The sequence below is a fragment of the Paracoccidioides brasiliensis genome (genome assembly GCF_000150735.1).
Source record: "Paracoccidioides brasiliensis Pb18 unplaced genomic scaffold supercont2.18, whole genome shotgun sequence".
Classification (NCBI taxonomy): Eukaryota; Fungi; Ascomycota; class Eurotiomycetes; order Onygenales; family Ajellomycetaceae; genus Paracoccidioides; species Paracoccidioides brasiliensis.
In genome coordinates this window covers 12,523-33,026 of record NW_011371375.1, presented here as the reverse complement: position 1 = coordinate 33,026, position 20,504 = coordinate 12,523, and the positions used below count along the sequence as shown (strand labels likewise).

The 20,504-nt window shown below is 36.7% G+C and overlaps 2 protein-coding genes across 2 annotated transcripts; both read right to left on the bottom strand.

The window, feature by feature from the left end:
• Positions 1-577: 577 nt before the first annotated feature.
• Positions 578-1,121, bottom strand: PADG_08437 (uncharacterized protein; the record flags this gene model as incomplete). Its single annotated transcript, XM_010765470.1, has 3 exons — positions 578-731; positions 839-951; positions 1,023-1,121. The coding sequence occupies 3 exons, from the start codon at positions 1,119-1,121 to the stop codon at positions 578-580; spliced, it is 366 nt and encodes a 121-aa protein (XP_010763772.1).
• A 14,638-nt stretch (positions 1,122-15,759) lies between these two features.
• PADG_08436 (uncharacterized protein) lies at positions 15,760-17,996 on the bottom strand (the record flags this gene model as incomplete). The annotated part of the gene is made up of 7 exons (XM_010765469.1): positions 15,760-15,859; positions 16,046-16,120; positions 16,404-16,536; positions 16,620-16,704; positions 16,760-17,075; positions 17,157-17,488; positions 17,898-17,996. The coding sequence occupies 7 exons, from the start codon at positions 17,994-17,996 to the stop codon at positions 15,760-15,762; spliced, it is 1,140 nt and encodes a 379-aa protein (XP_010763771.1).
• Positions 17,997-20,504: the final 2,508 nt, after the last annotated feature.

The following is a 20,504-nucleotide window of genomic DNA, read 5'->3' as shown; positions in this document are numbered from 1 at the left end:
AACAGTCAACAATGGATAAAAAAACTCGGTTGCGATTCTAAGAACCCTTGATCTATGGAATGTCATTTAAAGTGACTTGACATGGACCACACACAATCGTTAAGAACAAAAACGTCAAGATCAGGTCCGGAATATCTAAGCCTTCAACCGTCAAACATCCCGTAACCTTTATAACATCCATGTAAAACAGCCCATAATTTTTCAATCCTCTTTCTTTCCTGTCTATTTCATTTTCATGCATTGTCCCAAAATCCCTCTATAAAATAAATAAATAGATAAGAAGAAGAAGAAGAAGAAGAAGAAGAAGAAGAAGAAGAAGTAGAAGTAGAAGAAAACTCATGAACTGGTTCGCACCAGCACACTCCCTGATACTGCCCATCGACAATAGCTTTTGTATCTGTCTTGCCCTCCAAAAGCTCCTTCGTACTTCTGGAAAATGTTAGACCAGTCGTCAAAGACGGTGCAGGGGATTTTTTCACGTTTGCAGCATGTTATGAAGTCTATAGATATTCAGAGAGTTTGACATAGGTTAGCGGCACGAAGATCCTCGGTTGAATTCCATGGATTTAAAATATGCCTACCATGTCCTTTCTTGGCGAAGAGTAGATCCCGTCTGTGAAGCTGATGATAGATCCGTAACGCCATCTCCGGCGTAGAGAAGGATGGGACGCTCGTTCGCCGAGAGGGCGGCGTAGGGTTTGATTGCGAGGGACTTGTCGTGGCCGAAGTCGCTGTCAGTTTTAGGTGGGATTGATTAGCAATACGATGCAGTTCATATAGTGATAACTTTGTTATTTTTGTTTTAATTTTTCATTTCACTCTTTTTAAAACGGCCCACCTATCGTCATGATAAGCAATATGCCACCCGCCCTCGAAGTGTATATCTTTGCCATCCCTGCTAGCAACCTCGTTGGCGACAATCTGTATATTATCCGGCTCGTGGCCCAGCAGCTTGACAAGTAGGGCATGAATAACGGGTACCATTCTAGACGAAAGGATGACTGTGGGGGCACATTATGCACCTTGGACCAATCGTAGAATTCGACGAAGTGAGGGTCCAGTTGCACGCTTTCGAGCAGGATGCGAATGCATTCGTTGAAGGGTTTCACGCTGTCGAGCATCTCACGGAAGGAGTCGCTGGAGTTATTGGATAGCGTTAAGTCGGTGTTTAGGCGGCTGCTTTATATATGTATGTATAAGTAGCTATGTATATTATAGGAAGTATATATGCGTACCGGAACGTCTTTTGTTTTCAAGCATGTCAATGTTTCCCCGTCGGTGTTTTGCCGGTCCAAAGCCCAGATCATCGGTCTATTTCATCTCGCAGCAGTATTCGTGGTTAGCCGTTGAACGTTATAACCTTTGATAAGGCCATCCCTACACTGGCCCAGGGAAATTAAGCCCGTAGTTTTTTAGGTGAAATAAGAAAGAAAAATGAAATAGAAAAATAGCTTTAGCTCAACCATAAAAATCATCGCCTATACACGATCATTAGGGAATAAAAAATGAAAAGGATAAGAAATCATTATTAGAATCAGGACATCCACCACCCCCATCCACGATGATACCCCGTACGTATAACCCCTAACATTCCTGGTACACCACGACAGCTTATTCATTCACCAAGGAGAAGCAATAGTTCCCAATAAGAAAAACGCGGGGCAAATGAAGAGGCTGGAGGAGAAGACATACTATCTTTTAGGGTAATTGTTCTGTCAAAGTCGCTGAAGATGATGATCTTCGGTTTCGTCTCCATTGCGGGCAAGCCGATTCAACCCATTGTGAGCAAGATTGTTTGTATATTCCAACCACTGTAAATGCACTCGGGACTGGAGGGATTGAGAATACTTCGTATAGGGGCAGCAATTAGGCTTTTTACGTGGCGGTAAGCCAATGATGATCTGCTGAAGTAATATAATTTATTTTCCTGTACGTTGCAGGTAAGTCCAAAACAATATTAAATGAAATTAAAGAGGCCACAATCTCTTATATGATAGATAGCATGGTATTTCACAATTTTGCCTTGTTCGAACAAGGTTTTCGTAAACCCCTCCACACATCACAACAGAAATGCCGTAAATCGAGCACGACATCATATTAACATGATGATGATCGTCCCTGTTATCGGGCTTCTGGAAATGGTGCAGGTGCGTACTCCCAAACAAGCTCCAATAGATACCTCAATCTACGGGAGCAATTGGTGACAAAGCAACAGGTCTCCAGAGCATTTTCGAATCTATTGAAGAAAGAAAAGATAAAGAAGAAAGAGAAAGAGAAATTAACTAGTTAATAACTAATCGTGCCGCTGCGCAACCCACACCTCATGTGGGTGCGCCACACCAAAATGATAAAAACACCAAAATTGATGCGTACAAGCAATCGAATAGGTAGGATAAGTCATGTCTGATTCTCTTCTAATAAGATGGGCGGACGCCCTGCTATATATACACACTATAATCGCTCTATATGGTAGGAGCGATCGCATAGGATAGGAAATATAGGAAAGATTGGGGCCCCTGAGTGGATTAGGGAGGGGCGAATAGAGAGTGGATACTAATATAGGAAGGGGCAGAAGAATAGGGGCAGAACACCAGGGTGGAACACCACAGGTAATAATAGGGGCGGAACGCCACAGTCCCCCTGTCCAAAAGAAGGGGTTCAGGCACTCACATAAAGCAATGTCAAAATAAAGAGGCAGGTAGAACTGGGGGGGGTGATCTGCTTTATTCATTTTGGCCAACGCGGTTTTTTGCCATGAAGGCCTTGACAAGCTCAGGGCAGTCCTGCAAGAGGTCACCTGAGGGTTCCTAGGTGGGATTGTTGTATTCCTTCCATTTGACCTGGAGGTAGGTTTTCTCATTGTTGATTCACTTCCTCATAATTCATTCAACTTTAAATTGTGGCTGATCATTGACTATTACTGGTTCAGACAGCAGGTGATAAGTGTCTGCTCTTATTAAATTTGTCTTTTCCAGATGAATCATGGAGATTATGAGGTAACGTAAACCGCCACACAACGCACGCCGCCACACAACGCACGCCTCTACAAGCAAGCAACCACCCAAGGAATTCCACCAATTTCTCAACCACCCATGAATTTATTTAATTTAAATTAAAAATATATATCTAGTAGAAGGAATAGATCATATAAAAATGTATAGTTAATCCAAAAATCTAGATGGAAGTCGAATAATGCGGCCACAACGTGATAATTGCGGGGTGGGCGAAGAAGGAATTGACGGCGACGTGGAGGAACTGCTAGAAGAAGTAGGTCGTAGGGAGCTTGCTGATAGGCGTGTAATTGACTGATTACCGGATTGGGAAGGTTGTATAGGGTTGGCCTGGTTAGATTTTTCGCCAGGCCCCTGGCTTCGTACGGCCTTTGTAGGGGATTTGGCTGACCTGGCTGATCTGGCGGCGGCAACGAGATTTTGATCTCTAGAAAGCTTTAACTCTCTAGTAGCTTGCTGAGCAGCTTCCTTATCAGTCTTCTTTCGCTCAGCAGCTAGTTTACGAGCAGCCACGCGAGCAGCAACCTCAGCTTTTTGTCTCTCTCGCTTCTGAGCATTAGCCAGCCTAAGAGCTCGAGTTGCAGCTTGCTTTGCAGCTTTTACAATCGCTTTCTCTTGACGTAATATATCCTGTTGAAGCTTGCCTGCTGCTTTTTCAGCAGCCTCACTAATCTTAGCAGCCTCGTCGGTCTCAAGCTGCTGACGTGCTGCCGCAATCCTAGAAGGTGAAAAGAATTGAGCAGCACGCGAATTCTCTTTATCCACAAGACCTAGAGGCTTTCCACGTTGGCGGCGCTTCTTCTCCTTTCGTAAAGCTTCGTATAGAAGCTTATTTTCATGCTGCAAAATCTCTTTTTCAAAAACTAGTCTTTCACTAGCATGAACGATTTTTCGGAACCCAGTAGAGATTCTTCGCCGTTGATTTAACTTCTTAACTGCCCGTCGCAGTCCTCGTATGGTAGTGGGTGTGACTGGCTCTGCTGTGACTGGAGTGCTTGGTCTAGCAAGCTTGCTAAGCACCCGATCTGGTGAGAGAGGATAAATGCCAGTAGCAGCAAATCCAGACTCTATATTTGACTTCGTGACAGCTTGCTTCCAGGCGTTGTGGAATAATAAAAAGAAGTTGCGTTTTTTAATGGATACACCTCCCATTGCTGAGCGTAAGAATAAATCCACCTGCTGAGAGTATGCCTTTGATAAAGGTCCAAAAATACCAACATCCAAAGGCTGCAAGCGATGAGTTGAATGAGGCGGCAGTACAGCAAGGATAATACGATTTTGATCAGCGTAGTTGATGAATTTCATATTGACATGAGAAGAATGGCCGTCAAGGATGAGCAGGCGCCAGGCTCCATTCCTAGCCTTTGTATGAGGATTAAAGACCCGTTGCAGCCAATGTAATCCATATTGATCACTGCTCCAGCCGTTCGGGGAGGCAGCAAAAAAGACCTCATGCTCTTTAGAATCAAAATCTTCTAGCCACGTATCTTGCAAATCCCCGGAGTCTGACTGATATATAAGACCTGGCGGCGTTGACCTTCCACTGGCTGATATGGCGGCTAGCAAAGAGATGAATTCTCTACTCCCATCCTGAATCGTGCCTAGCAAGCTCCCGCTCTTAAGCTGCTGTACAGAGACTATTCGCTTGCTGATTTGCATGACGCCCATAAGAAAGCCCTTCTCATCAAGATTCCACGTATTAGATGGTCGAATGTTGAATTTTTTGACCTTTTCGTCTAGCTAAGATGCTCAAGCATTAGCAACCCCTCATTAAATTGCAGGCAATGTAAATAAAAATCAATCAAATACAAGCTGAAAAAAGTGCTGAAAATACTCAGAATTATCAGCTCTCTTGCGTTTTTGATCAATTGCTCGTAAATATAGGCTTTTGATGCGATCCTTGTGGCGTTGACAAAATCTAGAGATCCAATGCTCGCCAATCGGCTCCTGAAGGATTTCTTCAACTAGATTTTGAAGAATTCGAGGTGTAGGAGGAAAGCCACGGTCCGTAAGACGATTTATATATCGAATAAGCTCTTCCTCTTGAGAGTTCGTAAGTTTCTGTCTATATAGGGAGTCGGCAGTTTCTCGAGACACTGATTTGCCCGTAACGCGTCGCATAAGCGTAGTTCGATGAATTCCGTATTTTTTTGCAACAGTAGTATAATTGCCAGCCTCTTGCGAAAGGAATTCAGCCACTGCGAGCTCTACAGCTTCTTTGGTTGGCATGTTGTAGATGATTGAAGGTGGAAGGTTGGGTTCAAAAATCGGCTTTTTGGGGCGTGCGTTGTGTGGCGGCGTGCGTTGTGTGGCGGTTTACGTTATATTTATTAATCAGACAGTAGCTTCAGTTAGAGGACAACATCAGACACTTTCTCAAGAACACAAAATGAATCTATATGTAAAGGTGATAATTTTGATGATTTCTTTAAAATATAATCTTTCTAAGCTTTCTAAGCAAGATTAAGAAACACTCAGTCTTCTATGTGAAGGTCAGACAGCTGGTGAATATGATTGAAGACTTTTGTCATTCTCATCTGAACAAGTATGTATTGCTTGAGAATATCTTTTTGAAAAGTCTCATACTCTGCTATGAACTTCATTACTGTATCATCTTTCTCTCTGTTAACAATCAGCATTCACTGTGATTTGATCTTTGTCATAAGCTGAAATAATGAGACTGAGATAGAATGAGCTGTAACTGAGTTAAGAGTTTATTCTATCTACAGAAGCAGAATATTTCAATCTGTCTCATATCTACTCACTAGAAGTGTTTGCAGCATGATTTTAATAATTAGATTGCTATGCTCACTTTGATCAATGACTGTGAATTATAGATGATTGTCATTCAGCTCTTAATACTTATCAATCTAAGCAGACTTTTTCAGAAGTAAGAGATAAACTTCAGATCTTAGTCAAATATAATTATCAGTGGCAGCTGTCAACAGCATATCATCTTGCTGTAGAATCTTTTCACTCAATAAAATATATCTCACTTCTTTCTCCCAGCAATCAAAATAATCATTTTGAAGAACTTATTAGTTATAGTCAAAATAATGTCATAGTTATTACTGACAAATAAGTCAGTGATATAGTCAATAAAAAGCATCTTGAATGATTCTTTAAATAATGAAATTGAATATATCCTCTCTTAATAAGTGTGATTCAGTGATTTGATTATTTGACAGTTGAGACATCATAATATGTGATCTAAAATTCTTCTTTGAGTGTGTAATAGAAATAATAACTGATGAATAATCTTCTATATTTTATGCAGATCTAAATGATTTGCTGTATTATAACAAATTCAAATAATATTCTGTGTGAGTAATTTGAGAATGCAGAGATGAGTACTATTGAAATATAAAAGCTCATCTTGAACTGTGAATGTATGATATTGACTCTTCTAACTTATATTACAGAAAATTTCTTTAATGTTGAATTTTGAGAAAGCACTCTACATAATTACTTCTTAATCTCATCAGTGAGCATTATCTGACTAGTAGAAATTATATATATATTTGTCAGAAATGCATCTGCCAGCTTTACATCTGAATGTCTCTCTGTTTAATTAATCATAATCTAACAGATTTTTTTCTATTTATTTAGAGTAATATTCTCTGAATTGTCAGTCAAGTTGTGCAGCTGAAATAGAGTATCAACATTGATGTGTGAGATGCTCTTGCAGTAGTAAATTATCATCTGTAGCAAGTATGAGCTCAGAATCAACACTCAATTTATCAGTTGATTGCTCTGATGACTCATTGCTGATGACTGTAGAGTGAATACAAGTGCAATATGATTAGTGACCACAGTGAAATTATCATTTAAGTATTGAAACAGCTTTAGTAGTGCTTAAATAAGTTCAAAACATTTCTGTTCTATCACTCAGTATCATTTTTCTGCTGTATTTAATTGATAAAAAAGAAATAAAATGAGTCTTTTAATGTCATTCATACTCATCTGATATAGAGCAACTTCAATGCCCCTTTGCTTACTGAAATTTATATATAGAATGAAGAGTTGTTTGAAGTCAGAATAGACTCATATTAAAGTATTTACTAGTACTTTTTTGACTATCTCAAATGCTAGCTATGTATCTGTCATCAATCTTTTATACTTAATTAAATCTTCAAATCTGATCATCTTTGTTTTCAAAGTATATGAAGTTCTTTGACTTTCACTGCAGGGACTGTTTCTTAGAAGATGAATTTTGAGAGTCTTCAATACTTCTATCTTATCAGTAAAGAAATTAGCAAAATCACAGTAATAATTAAAGAGGTTAATAATACTCTCTAGTTCATTCAAAGAGTTAAAATATATGAGATTTTTAATCATTTCTATCTTTTTTTTTTATGTGAATATGCTTAGCTGTCTGATATGACGCTTCAGCAAAGCTATTGACAGATAAATAAAGTGATATTTTTTTAGTGACATTTTTATCTCTGACTTTTTCAACATGATGAACACACTGCTCAGATGTTTGAGATGCTTATTTAGCTCTTATGAGTATATGTTTATGTCATTCACATACATAAGTATGAATTATTAGAGATATTGCATCAGAATTTCCTTCATCTATTGTTGAAAGAACTCAGATAAGATTATCAATTTCATGATGATGACTATGAATCACTTTAACTTATAATAAGAAGTGACAAAGATTGTCTTAAATCAGTCACTTTTCTCAACCAGCTGCTAGAAAAAGCCTTGCTGGTATTTAACAAGAAGAAGAGAGTAGAACTGCTTAGTAACTGCAGAATATTTTTCTGAATTGATAATAAATATGTATTCAGAATCAGTCTCATGTTAATCTTTCTCAGATCAATGATCACTTTTGACTTGCTCTTGTTCCACATGATAAATACTGGTGACATGATAGAATTTTTATTTTTAAAAAAAATTTATTTGATTCTATCATCATTCAGAAGTAAATTCAGAATCTAATTTATTGCCTCTCAATCTCATCTCAGTAATAAATAGACATGTTATTTGAGTTCTGAAAAGTTAACTTTATTCATAAAATATAATGACATCTTCATGCTGTCTGTAAACTGCCTCAACATAGATTGAAATAGATAATAGTAATAATCAATTATTGGTTGAACTGCAGATTGTTCTATCAGATTCAAATAAAAGAATATATTTGTCTCTATGAGCTTCTCTGCCACTGCTTCAGAGACTATTAGTGGGTTTTCATCTTCATCATCTATTGTGACTAGGTGAATAATTTCAGATCAGTGAGTGAAGTTTTCTTTCTTTATCAGAGAGATGTACTTCACTACTTGACAGCATCACACAGTAATAGATATGACTTCTAAATTAGTGAATGAAAGTATTATCACTTCTGAGTTAATTATGGCTTGCAGCAACTCAGTGAATATGACTGATCTCTTGTCAGTTCTCAATCACAGCTTCATCATTTAAAGTACATTCATAAGCAGCCTAGCATGAGATACAGAAAGTGAAATTTTTTCATTTAGATTAATTATGACTGATTGAGTGATGTGAATTATGAATCATTATTCTGATTTAACTGACTTTCTCTACTTTTTCTGACAGATATTTTCATTCTTCTGTCTGGATAACCCCTCAGAAGGCTTTTGCTTACATGAGATATCAATTGAAAAATGTCACTACTCAATCTTGCATGATGATTTTCATACTAGCAGTGCTAGAATATCATTGACTAATATGATATTACAATCTAGATGCTTTACTAAATGAAGTTTACTCTTCACAGAAAAGAGAGAACTTTTTTGATTCTGTATAACAATATTCAAATTAATATATATATTGAAGATATCTGACTTTGCATCAATGCCTCTGATTCTAATACTGTGATTATCTGATATAGAGATAGATAGATGCTGTGAAAAAAATACCTTTATTATCTTCACATTGATAAGAGAGATTTCAGTATTAATGTTCACACATATGAACAACTCTTCTCACTGAGTAATTACCTGAATGAACAAAAATGTATATGATAGATAATATAAACTATTGATAACCTTCTGATCATTTTCTGAAATGCTATTGATTAATATATATGTCTCTGTATTAAAATTAAGATATTCTAAAAGAAAAGTTACTGCAGCTTCTGCTGATGAGATGAACTTTACAGTACTTATTTTTTCATTTAGTTTTCTACCTCATCATTGAACTTTGAAAAGTCATTCTTCAGATCTGATAACAGATCTGTATTGTTGAATTCCACTTGATTTATGATATAATTATTAGTCTTCTTGAGGCATCTAATAGTATAATGCAGATCTCTGCAAGTAAAGCACTTTATCACTGAGGCAGATATAAGATTGATAAGTGCAGACTTGAGTAAAGCTATCAGATCAGTTCTGCTGACTCTCATTTTCAGCTGACACAGCTGCCATGATTGAGCAGTTGACTCAGCTTGCTGATTGATTTGTATAAGAGATTGAACTTTTAGATTCGCTCTGGCTGGCTGACTCAGCCTAGTCATTATTTGCATATGCGCACATGATCATGCTATATGAGCTTGCTTAAGCTTGAGTTCTCATCTCTATCTTTTCTTCCCTTTCTCAAGCAATTTATTCTTGTTATATAGGAGGACTAGCCTCTAGTTCTTAGAGCTTAACCCTTTACATTATGAATTGCTTGACTTCTTTCATTGATAAATCATTTGAAGTCTTAATTCTGTATCATAAAGCTTAGCAAATGTGTTGACATATGATAGACTATTAAAAATCTTAAATCCTGCATCATAAAGTCCAATGATAGCATTGGTATATGATAGACTGAATTAGCAATCATGCTAACAAACAAATAAGCAATATTGAAAACATCTAGCTGAATGAGATAAAGCAGCAGACTTGTACAATGAATATACAAATGAATCAATATGAAGCAATGAGCAGGAACACTCTCAGCAGCTTTAAACAATAATAAATAGCCTTTCTTCAACAGCAGAAACAGGTCTAGTATGAGAATAAAAATTTAATAACAGCTCAGCAAGATGAAATAGCTAATCTATATCAAGCTTTGAATACTTTGATATCAACTCTCTCTAAATTGAACTTGCAACCACTTATTGCAATCAGAAGATTAAAGATCAAACTATCAGACTATGAGAAGTATGATGATTTTAATCTGAAGCACTACTCTCAGTGAGAGCTAAAGCTTCAATCAAAGTTTAAGATTGATGGAAAAGCTTTAGGCAATAATGAGAAATGTACTTGGTATGTGTACTTAAGACTGAAAGAAATAGCAGCAGCTCAAATTTATCTCTGAGTTGAAAATAATAAGAACAAGATCAACTTCATAGTAGAGAGCTTACTGAAGCAGACACACATACTCTTTAGTGATTCTGCATGACAGAAAAAGACTATGCAAAAGCTTAACAATCTACAACAAAGTAGAAGAGCTCTTTTTGACTTTCTTCTTAAATTTAATAAGCTACTGCTGGAAGCTGGCAGTCACAGATGAGATGATCATATTAAAAAAAGATATTTAAAATCCATTCTAAGCATGGAGCTGAGAGAAGGTATGATGGGTGTAAGAGAATCATCTCTCTATGAGAATTATTGCAAGAAGCTTAGATTAGTTGATCATCAACTCTCTGAGCTTAAGACTTTAAGATAGTAATCTAAATATTGCAAGTGCAGATCTTCTTCAGATCATATAATATCTAATTCACACTCTCTACTTCATTATACTGTTCTCAATTGATGAAAGCAGTCTCAAGCTTCTGCTGATGATTTGATGAATCTCTCTTCTGATGCTATGACCTCAAGCATTCACCACATCAAATTGATAAATCAGATAGATATTAATTGAAGAAGAGAGCAAGATCTGTGTCTGAGATGCAGAGCTAGAGGTCATATGATTAAAAGCTGCTCATTCAAACCTCTCAGATATTCTGCCACTCTCATGATAGCTAAGGTAATCCCTGAGCTGGTACTGGACAATGATGATATAAATACAAGTGAGGATTTGAGAAAAGAGTAGCTCCAATCAAAAGACACTGAAAAGACACTGAAAGAAGTGAAATAAGAAGTTTATGAAGAAGCAATGAAGAAGATTTAAATCTAAGATGATATTCAAACCTTTCACTATCAATGCTCTAGTAGATAATGCCTTTTCAACTAGAGCAATGATAGACAGTGAATGTAATATCTATGATATTATTTCTCAATTCTACATTAACAAGCATAAGCTCCTGTGTATTGAAATTCTCTCTGTTAAAATGACCAGCTTTGAAGACTCTATGGAACTCTCTAAGTAACTGGCATTTGAATTGATATAGATGGTCACATAACTGAACAGATCTTTCTCTATATGGTAAATGAGTTACATGATTATAATATGTATGTAGGCAATCCCTGGCTGACCCAGTAAAAGATAACCATGATCTCTTATTGAAGAATTGTGAGATTTGAAGAGAGTGGTATAGAGATAGAGTCTAGTTCAAATGCAAAAGCTGATGTGATTTTCATCTCTACTGTAAGCTTTTCTAGACTTGTGAGCATTTGAGAGAAGTGAAATATCAAGATCTTCACTGTCAGTTTGACTAACATTCAAAAGACTCTAGAAGTAAAATCAAAGATTGACCTTAGAGAAAAGCTATCTGAACATTATTATAAGTTTTTGAATGTATTTGATAAGGAAACCACCAACACTCTACCCACACTTCAAGGCCCAGGTAAAGATCATGAAATTAAACTGATTAAAATGGCTGATAATTGCACAGAACAACCCTCTTGAAGTCTACCATATAATATATCTTGAGAAAAACTACTGACTTTGTGAAAGACTCTTACAGATTATCTAGATAAGAGTTTTATTAGAGTGAGCAACTCCCCCACAGCCATCTCTGTACTATTCATAAAGAAGTCTAAAGATGGGTTAAGATTCTGTGTAGACTATTGAGCTTTTAACAAAATCATCTGAAAGAATTGATATTCTCTATCATTAATCAGTGAAACTCTACAGTGAATTGAATGAGCTAAATGATTTACTAAGCTGGACATTATTGCAGCTTTTCACAAGATTCAAATCACAGAAGATGATGAGTGGGTGACAGTCTTTAGAACAAGATACAGACTATTTGAGTGACTGGTTACACTCTTTGATTTGATCAATGCTCTGAGCATGTTTTAAAAATATATCAACTGGGCATTATATGAATATCTGAATGACTTCTGCTCAATCTATTTAGATGACATCTAGATATTTTTCTCAAGAAGCATATGAGAGCATTGTGAGCATGTACAAAAAATGTTTATATGTCTATGAGAAGCAGGTCTGCAGGCAAACATGTTAGAAAGTGAATGTGAGCTGCATAAGAAGGAAACTCTCTGCATTGCTAACTACTATATAACAAAATACTAAGCTTGATGAGATGAAAGAGGTGCTGGGGCCTGCTCAGATTATAATCTCTCACATAATCATTTGATCATGTGAGAATATTTGGCCTAATCAAGCACTGAGCTTAATCTGACATCGAGTCTAACTGGGCACCGGGCCTCAGTTGAGCTCAGTTGGGTACTGAGTCTAACATCATCCTCTGGTCTAGAGACAGACATGTTCTCATGCTGGTAGGTTGTCATCAACCTTGTTCTTCAGATAGCTATCTGTCTCCCATGCCTTCAGCCACTCATTTAGTCACCTTGAGGGTCTGGCTTTTGTAGGATTAGCTTCATGAAAGTCACATATGGCATGTGGTGATTCTTTGAAGTTATGAGCTAGGTATCAAGATGAGTTCTCATCAAATCTCTTTCAGTAGACTTGATATTGCAGTTTGTATTGATTTATTCAACTGACTAATATATGCTCCACTTTTCATTCATTTTCTCCATCTATCTCAATTGAATCTGGTGGTTTGACAGTCTGCTCTGGTAGAGAATCTCTTGAATCTTTGCACAGCTTGTCTAAGAAGAAGATTGAATGAATTTTCATGATTGTAGAAAGATTCAGTCTATAGATGTTGCTCACTCTCTTTAGAATTCTGAAGAAGTCTGTGTTCTGTGCTGTCAGCTTACAGCTTGATCAGTCAATTCTGTATGATTTCAATGTCATGTAGACAAAATCTCTCACTATGAAGTTAGATTCTTAGTGATGTCTGTCAGTCTGCCTTTTCATCTGTTCTTGTGCTGTCTTCATGCTTTTGTCTACTCACTTCCAGATCTCTTTCATCTGTTTAACAAAGTTTTGAGCAGCTCTTCAATTTGTCCTTTTCTCTGTTCTTAGTTCTCTTGACAGAGGCCTTCAGTCAAATGATGTTCATGACTCATATTTATTTGCAGCTAGAAAGGAAGAGATCTCAGTGAAGATGTTTAAGATGACTGCAGAAGCATGATCTATAATGAGTAATCACTCATTTCAGTCATTTTGATAGTAATTAACATATGAGTGAAGATGTGTGGCAATATACTGATTTGTTGCCTCTGTCTGCTCATCTGTCTATGCATGATATGCTGTTGAGAGTTTCAACTTTATGCCTAGAATTTCTGTGAACTCATTTCAGAAGTTTGATATGAACTGAGGGCCACAGTCAGAGACAATTAAGTCTGATGCCTCATTATAGAAATAGTAGAATTGAATGAATAATCAAACCAGCTCACAGACTGTAACTTCATGAGTGATAGGAACTGAAATTGCCTTCTTGCTTAATCAGCAGACTATAACTAGAATGACATCACAGTCACTTTTGCTCTTTGACACATTCATGATGTCCATTGCAATATGCTACTATGTCTGTTCTGGTATTGATAGTGGCTTTAGCAGATCAGAGGCTAGTCTCTTGAAATCTTATTAACTCAGCATGTATGACAGTTCTGAATATAGTATAAGACATCTGCCCACTAGGTGGTCCATCAATAGCAGGGATGAACCAGAGCCAGGGTCTTCCATCCCCCTGGATGTGCTGTTGAGGTCTGATCATGAATTTTCTTTAGCAGAGTAGCTATAAGAGTTTCTTTCTGAACAGATACTATCAATCTTTCATGATAGAGCAATATATTATTCTTCATTGTATAGAGGCTATTCTCCTCTCCTACTTGCTGCTGCAGAGGCTCAATTGAGATGATTGTTTTGTTTAAATATACTATACATTCAGCAATGTTCTCTTTCTCTGAGAAGTTGATGCTAGCAATATTTATAGAGAGAGTGATCTGAGGGTCAAGAGTCTCTGATTCTAGGAGAATCTGCATATAGCTGTTCTGTTGCTTCTTAACCTGCTCAGATCTGCTCAGTGCATCTGCTAGCAGGTTGACCTTATCTGATCAATACTTAATCTTGAAATAGAAATGCAAAAGAAATTCTGTTCAGTGAATCTGATGTGCATTCAGCTTCTTGATTGTCATGAAGTATTTCAGTGCACAATGATCAGTGAGAACCTTGAATCATTCTTTCTGTTGTAGTCCCTCAAGCTCAGCTCATCACTTCTGCAATGCTCAGATGACTGTAAGCATTTTCTTGTCATGAATCTCATAGTTGAGCTCTGCATCATTCATTGACTTGAAGTAGAAGACCACAGAGTGTCTTAATGCAGGTTTCATGTTCAGAGTCAAAGTAATATAGAGTTGAAGCCTCCACCAGCTGCTTCTTCAGTTTCTCAAAGACTGATTGACATTCTGATGTCTACATGAATGGAACTGTTTTCTTTGTCAACTGGTATAGTGATTTTGCAATTCAGCTATAGTTTCTTATAAATCACTGATAGAAGTTGTCACATTCTAGAAATGATTGAACATCTTTTACTGTGATTGAAATCTGCCACTTTGTGATGACAGCAGTCTTCTCAGGGTCTGTTTCAATCCTCTCTATGATAATGATAAATCTCAGATATTTTGTTCTCTGAACAGCAAACTTGTATTTCTGAATACTAGCTTGCAAGTCTACTGTCTTTAATCAGTTCAGTACCAGGTTCACTTGCTGCTTGTGTTCTTCAAGAGTCCTGCTGTAGATTAGAAGATCATCCATGAATGCTGTCATGAACTTGTCCAGATAGTCAAAGAAGATACTGTTGACAAATCATTGAAAGCAGACAGAAGCATTTGTAAGGCTGAAGGGGATCATCTGGTATTTATAGATTCTGTAGTGGGTTCTAAAGATGATCAGATCCTCTGACTTAGAGTCTATTCAGATGCAATGGAATCTCTGCTAAATGTTCAGCTTTGTAAAGTATTTTATCTCATTGAGTTGGTCCATCAGCTCATTTATTAGAGGCAAGAAATACTGATTTTATTTGATCATAGCATTCAGTTTGTGAAAGTCAACACAGAATTGTAGCTTCTTTCCACTACAAGCAATCAGAATTGAGGAGGTGTAGAGAGCTGAACTTGAAATGACAAAGCTCTTTGCTAGATTGATTTCAAGATAGATCTTCACTGCTTCTAGTTCCTTCAGATTCATCTTATATAGAGATGCATGTTCAATGTTCTGAATGAGATCAGTGTCAGACTGAAGCTCTATCTTAAAATCAATATTCTTCTGTAGAGAAGATAATTCATCTGATGCTTTCTTTGAGAAATAGTTCTTCTGATCTTTTAATCATTCTGATAAGTTGCTGATCAGCTTCTCATCAGACTCCTTCTCAGCTCTCACTAAACTTCACTTCTGCTCAAGCTGTTTATCAATTTCATACAGACTGGTTATGAAGACTGTTGAGTTCTTGTTTTTTGTATAACTGTGGAAAGAAGCAGTCTCAATGAAGTTCATATCCATCATCTGTGATGCTGTCTCCTCCCAGGTTGGTCTCTGTCTTGTCTTAGATGTCATAACTGAGCTGATCTCTTTCAATCTGCAGAGCTGAGTCTGATGCTTCTGTCTGATCTTCTTGTTCAGTTTGATCTCTCTTCATTTTACATCTGTCTGATGCTCAGACTTAGAGTCTGAATGCTTCAGTATTGATCAGAGCACTATCTTCAGCATCAGCTCTATCATCTGTTCAGAGATAGACTGTTCACTCAGCCAAACCAGATGTTGGTTTTTAACATCAAGTCATATATCCTGTGCTGCCAACCACTTTCATCCCAGGATGACAGAGTACTGACCTAGGTTCATCACCAGCAGAGGAACATTCTGGAATCTCCAGCCATTCACTCAGAGGTTTAGAGTCAATGTGCAGTCTATCACCTCATCAGAGGTGCCATTGTATCTCTTTATGCAGCATTTGAATGAGAGTTTCTGAAACTTTCTATTAAAGAATCTTATCAATTCTATAGCATATCAGATATCAATAAAATTCACATCATTTGCTTCAGTATCAGCAAGAGAATTTGTAGAAGTAGCAATTTCATTGTGAGCTAACTTAATTGAGACATTAAAGCTCTTTCCCTCAATTAAGTTCTTCATCTCAAACCTCTCACAGACTATTGAACTATTTGAGATGAAGTCTTCTCTCAGACTCACTCTTTTTCTGAATCTGCTGAAGACTCAGAAGTGTCATTCTCTGTGAGCTTAGTGATCATCTGTTGAGACTTCTGCTTTGCAGAGCAGTTTCTGGCAATGTGATCTTTCTTCTTGCAGTAGTAGCACTGAATATCTGAATGAGTGCTTAAGACTTTCTTTATGATAAGAGATTTTGTGGCTGAGATACTGTGGGAAGTTTGACTGTCAGAGACTCACAAAGTGTTTTGCTTGAAGATATTAGACTCATTTCCTCACAAGCTCTTTGACTTCTAAGTGACATTGATTGTCTGAAGAATGTGAGCTATCTGAGTACAGATCTTCTGAAACTTAGCATATATATTGATAATTATATTGACTATTATCATCATTCTCTGAAGATCAAAGAACAGCTTGTCATTGAAGTCTGTCTTGTAGTTCTCTTTGACAATCTTGACCTCATCTGCCAGATGTAAGAATTTTGTGACAAATTCATGATAATTGTTCTCATTGTGCATAATCAGCTTGCAATAATCACTCTTGACATTTTGCAGCTTGTTAGCATTCTCATATATTGACTTGAGGTGCTCAAATATCTCTTCTGCAGTCTGATATTGCTCAGAGTGGTTCTCTTTCATATGAGATGCAATGTGATCTACTGTGTCCTCATCAGTCTGATTTTCAATGTATGCAATTCTCATGTGTTCAGTAGAGTAGTGATCAGTGTTCTCTCAGAGCTTGTTCTTCATCCAGAAGAGTCAGTGTTCAAATTTTGACTTCTTGCAGTCAGTGAGGTGTTTTGAGTCATCAATCTTGACAGATCTCTGGGTAGTCTCAGAGAGAATGATCTCTTGACTTGCTGTTTGATTGCTGACTGTCATGTGAATCAAAGTGTGACTAAGTTCATCACATTCAGCAATTAGCTCATCAATTTGACTTTGCTTGACAGCAGTCTGATCAATGACATTGTTCTGTTTCATTCTCAAATGTGTGATTGTATCTCTCAATATTTTTTCATCATCAAAGATGCTGTCAAAGATTGCTGCTAACTCTTTGTAGATATGATTCTTGTCTGAGTGAATTGTCTGTCTGAATTCTTCAAGTGAGATCTGTGATTGATCAGTTGATCTAGTTAGAACATATCATCAGTTTCTCTTGATTTTTTCAGAGAGCTGGAAGTCTGAGGTGGTCATTCTGATCTAGGTCTCTTTGATGACTAGAGGGGATGAGATGAGTTGCTGTTGTATATTATGCTGTCAAATTCTTGCTGAGCAGATTCTACTCAATTCTGAGTAGAAGAAATAGAATAAAGCTTAGTATTATGTTAGGAAGTGAATGTGAGCTGCATAAGAAGGAAACTCTCTGCATTGCTAACTGCTATATAATGAAATACTAAGCTTGATGAGGTGAAAGAGGTGCTGGGGCCCGCCCAGGTTATAACCACCTGCATGGTCATTTGATCACGTGAGAATATTTGACCTAATCGGGCACTGAGCTTAATCCGACGTCGAGTCTAACCGGGCACCGGGCCTCGGTCGGGCTCGGTCGGGCGCTGAGTCTAACAGACATTAGAAAGAGTGAGTTCAAGATGAACAGCACAAAATATCTTGAATTCATCATTGAAGCAGGCAAGAGTATACAAATAAATTCAGAGAAGATTAAAGCTGTTTTGAAATGAGTGACATCTACTACTTTTAAAGATGTATAAGAATTTTTAAACTTTGTCAATTTCTATAGATGATTTATCAGAGATTTCTCAAAGATCATGATCTCATGCTTACTGACTAAACATCTCATCTAACATTCACAATGTCTTTAATGTAAAGCTTCTACATGCTGCAGTGATAGATTCTCTGCCTAGTCAGAGGCAAATCAACTAACAGTCACTGACTATAGAGATCTCAGAAGAATCTAAGTTTGAGATTGAGAAAATTCAGAGTGAATAAATCTATCAGAGGAAAAAGTAATATCTTATTAAATGAGTAGGTTGAGCTGAGTCTATATGAAATGACATGAGTCTCTTATAAGAAGTGAAGGCTTTGAACACTTGAGAGACCTCTCAGCAGATAAAATTAGATGTAAAAAGAGCTTTAAATAGTTGTAAAGACCAACAATAAAGAGGGAGAAGAGAAGTATTATAAGAGATTGAACCTCTAGATTTGCTCTGGATGACTGACTATAAGAAGTTAAACCTCTAGATTTACTCTGACTGACTGACTCAGCCTAGCCATCATTTGCATCTGCGCATGTGATCATGCTATGTGAGCTCACTTAAGCTTAAGTTCTTATCTTATTCTTTTCCTCCCTTTCTCAAGCAATTCATTCTTGTTATATAGTAGGACTAGTCTCTAGTTGTTAGAGCTTAACCCTTTACACTGACTCAGCCTAGTCATCATTTGCATGTGTGCATGTGATCATGCTATATGAACTCACTTAAGCTCAAGTTCTTGTTTTATTTTTTTCTTCCCTTTCTCAAGCAATTCATTCTTGTTATATAGAAGAACTAGTCTCTAATTCTTAGAGCTTAACTCTTTACAATTTGTCAGTCAAATCTGCCAGCCTCTGCTTCTGATTAATGCTACTGTCATGATTGAGTGATCAGCTTAGTCTGTCAGTCACATTGATAGAATGTAAGAGATCTATTCTCAGTCTGATATCTTACTCTCTTATACTTGAGAAGTTGCTATCATCAACCTTCTCAGATATATCTAGCAGCTGATTTGTTATCATGTATACATCTGCAAAAATCATATAGATGTTCTGTTGAGATGAGAGAGATGATTATAACTAGACTACTTTTCAATCTCTTTCACAACAAACACTTAATCATGATCTGATTGAAAATCACTACTGTTTGTAGAAGAGTGATCTTGTAAATGATATAGACAGTGAGCAGTAGCTCACTTATCTTGTCAAATAAGAATTATAATTTTTGAGCTCAGTTTTAGATTTTTTCTTCTTAAAGCTGAAACTCACTCTGTAGCTTATCAACTATTACTGCAAGTGAAACTGTCATCTCATTTCAGCATTTGAGTAGTAGCTCATTATGTTACTTCAGAGCTTTTTTTTTGAGATATAAAGAAATCACTTTGAGAACTGCTGTCTTCTCTATTAAAGTTGTCATGAACTTTAATTATAATGTAAAAGCAATTATATCTATCTCATCTAAGTTATAAAGTATAAGATCTGTCACTTAGAGCCTCACTGATTACTTCTTGCTATATAAAAAAATAGCAATATCATTTCAGATATCTGTTATTGAGAGTGTGAATTGATCATATCTCTCAGCAATAGATCAGTTATTCTGTCTTATTCTGTTGTTCTTCATATCATATGTATAACACTCTGTGCTAGCAGTTCTATCACACTCTAGATTGACTCTAATGTGCAAAATCAACTCTCACAAATAGTTTATTACTCTCAACACTTCTCAACTAATTTCTTTTGAGCTCAGTCTTTCAATAAATGAGTGAGTGATACTGGCATGCTCTGAATAGATCTCATGAGTGATTAATTTCTTCTTTCACTCATTGAGTAGAGATTCATAATTACAGAGCTGGGATTTCAGATTTATCACTCAGTTCTCTTACTTTTTTAACTGCATGTTGAGATATACTAGTCTGTTCTCTCACTCTCTCAATCATACATTGAGCTCTTCAAGCTTCTCTATGATGTTCAGTATTATTTCCTCATTATAATGATTATCTTCTGCAATTGAGTGACTGAAATCTGCAAAGACAGAAGTGATAGATCTTCACTTTCTAATATACTTAATGACTTTTGTTCTGAATATCTGAATTCACTAGTGAAAAACAGTCATTCATTCTGCTGCTGAAATTTTTTGCATTATTGCACTCATCTTATTATATCATCTCACAGAGATAGTGAATAATATTTTCTTTCTTTTAAGACAGTTGAATGAGATAATTAATGATTGTAATTCTGTGTATTGATTACTTTTATTTCTTCACACTTCTGTAATTGCTATTGTGTACTTTTCTGTAAATATCTGCATGTATTGATAAGAACTGCTGTAGTGAATATTCTTATCAGCATTTTGCCTCTTGCCAGCTAACCCAACATCCTCTGATTTTATTGAGAATTCAGAAGTCATCAAAATGATGA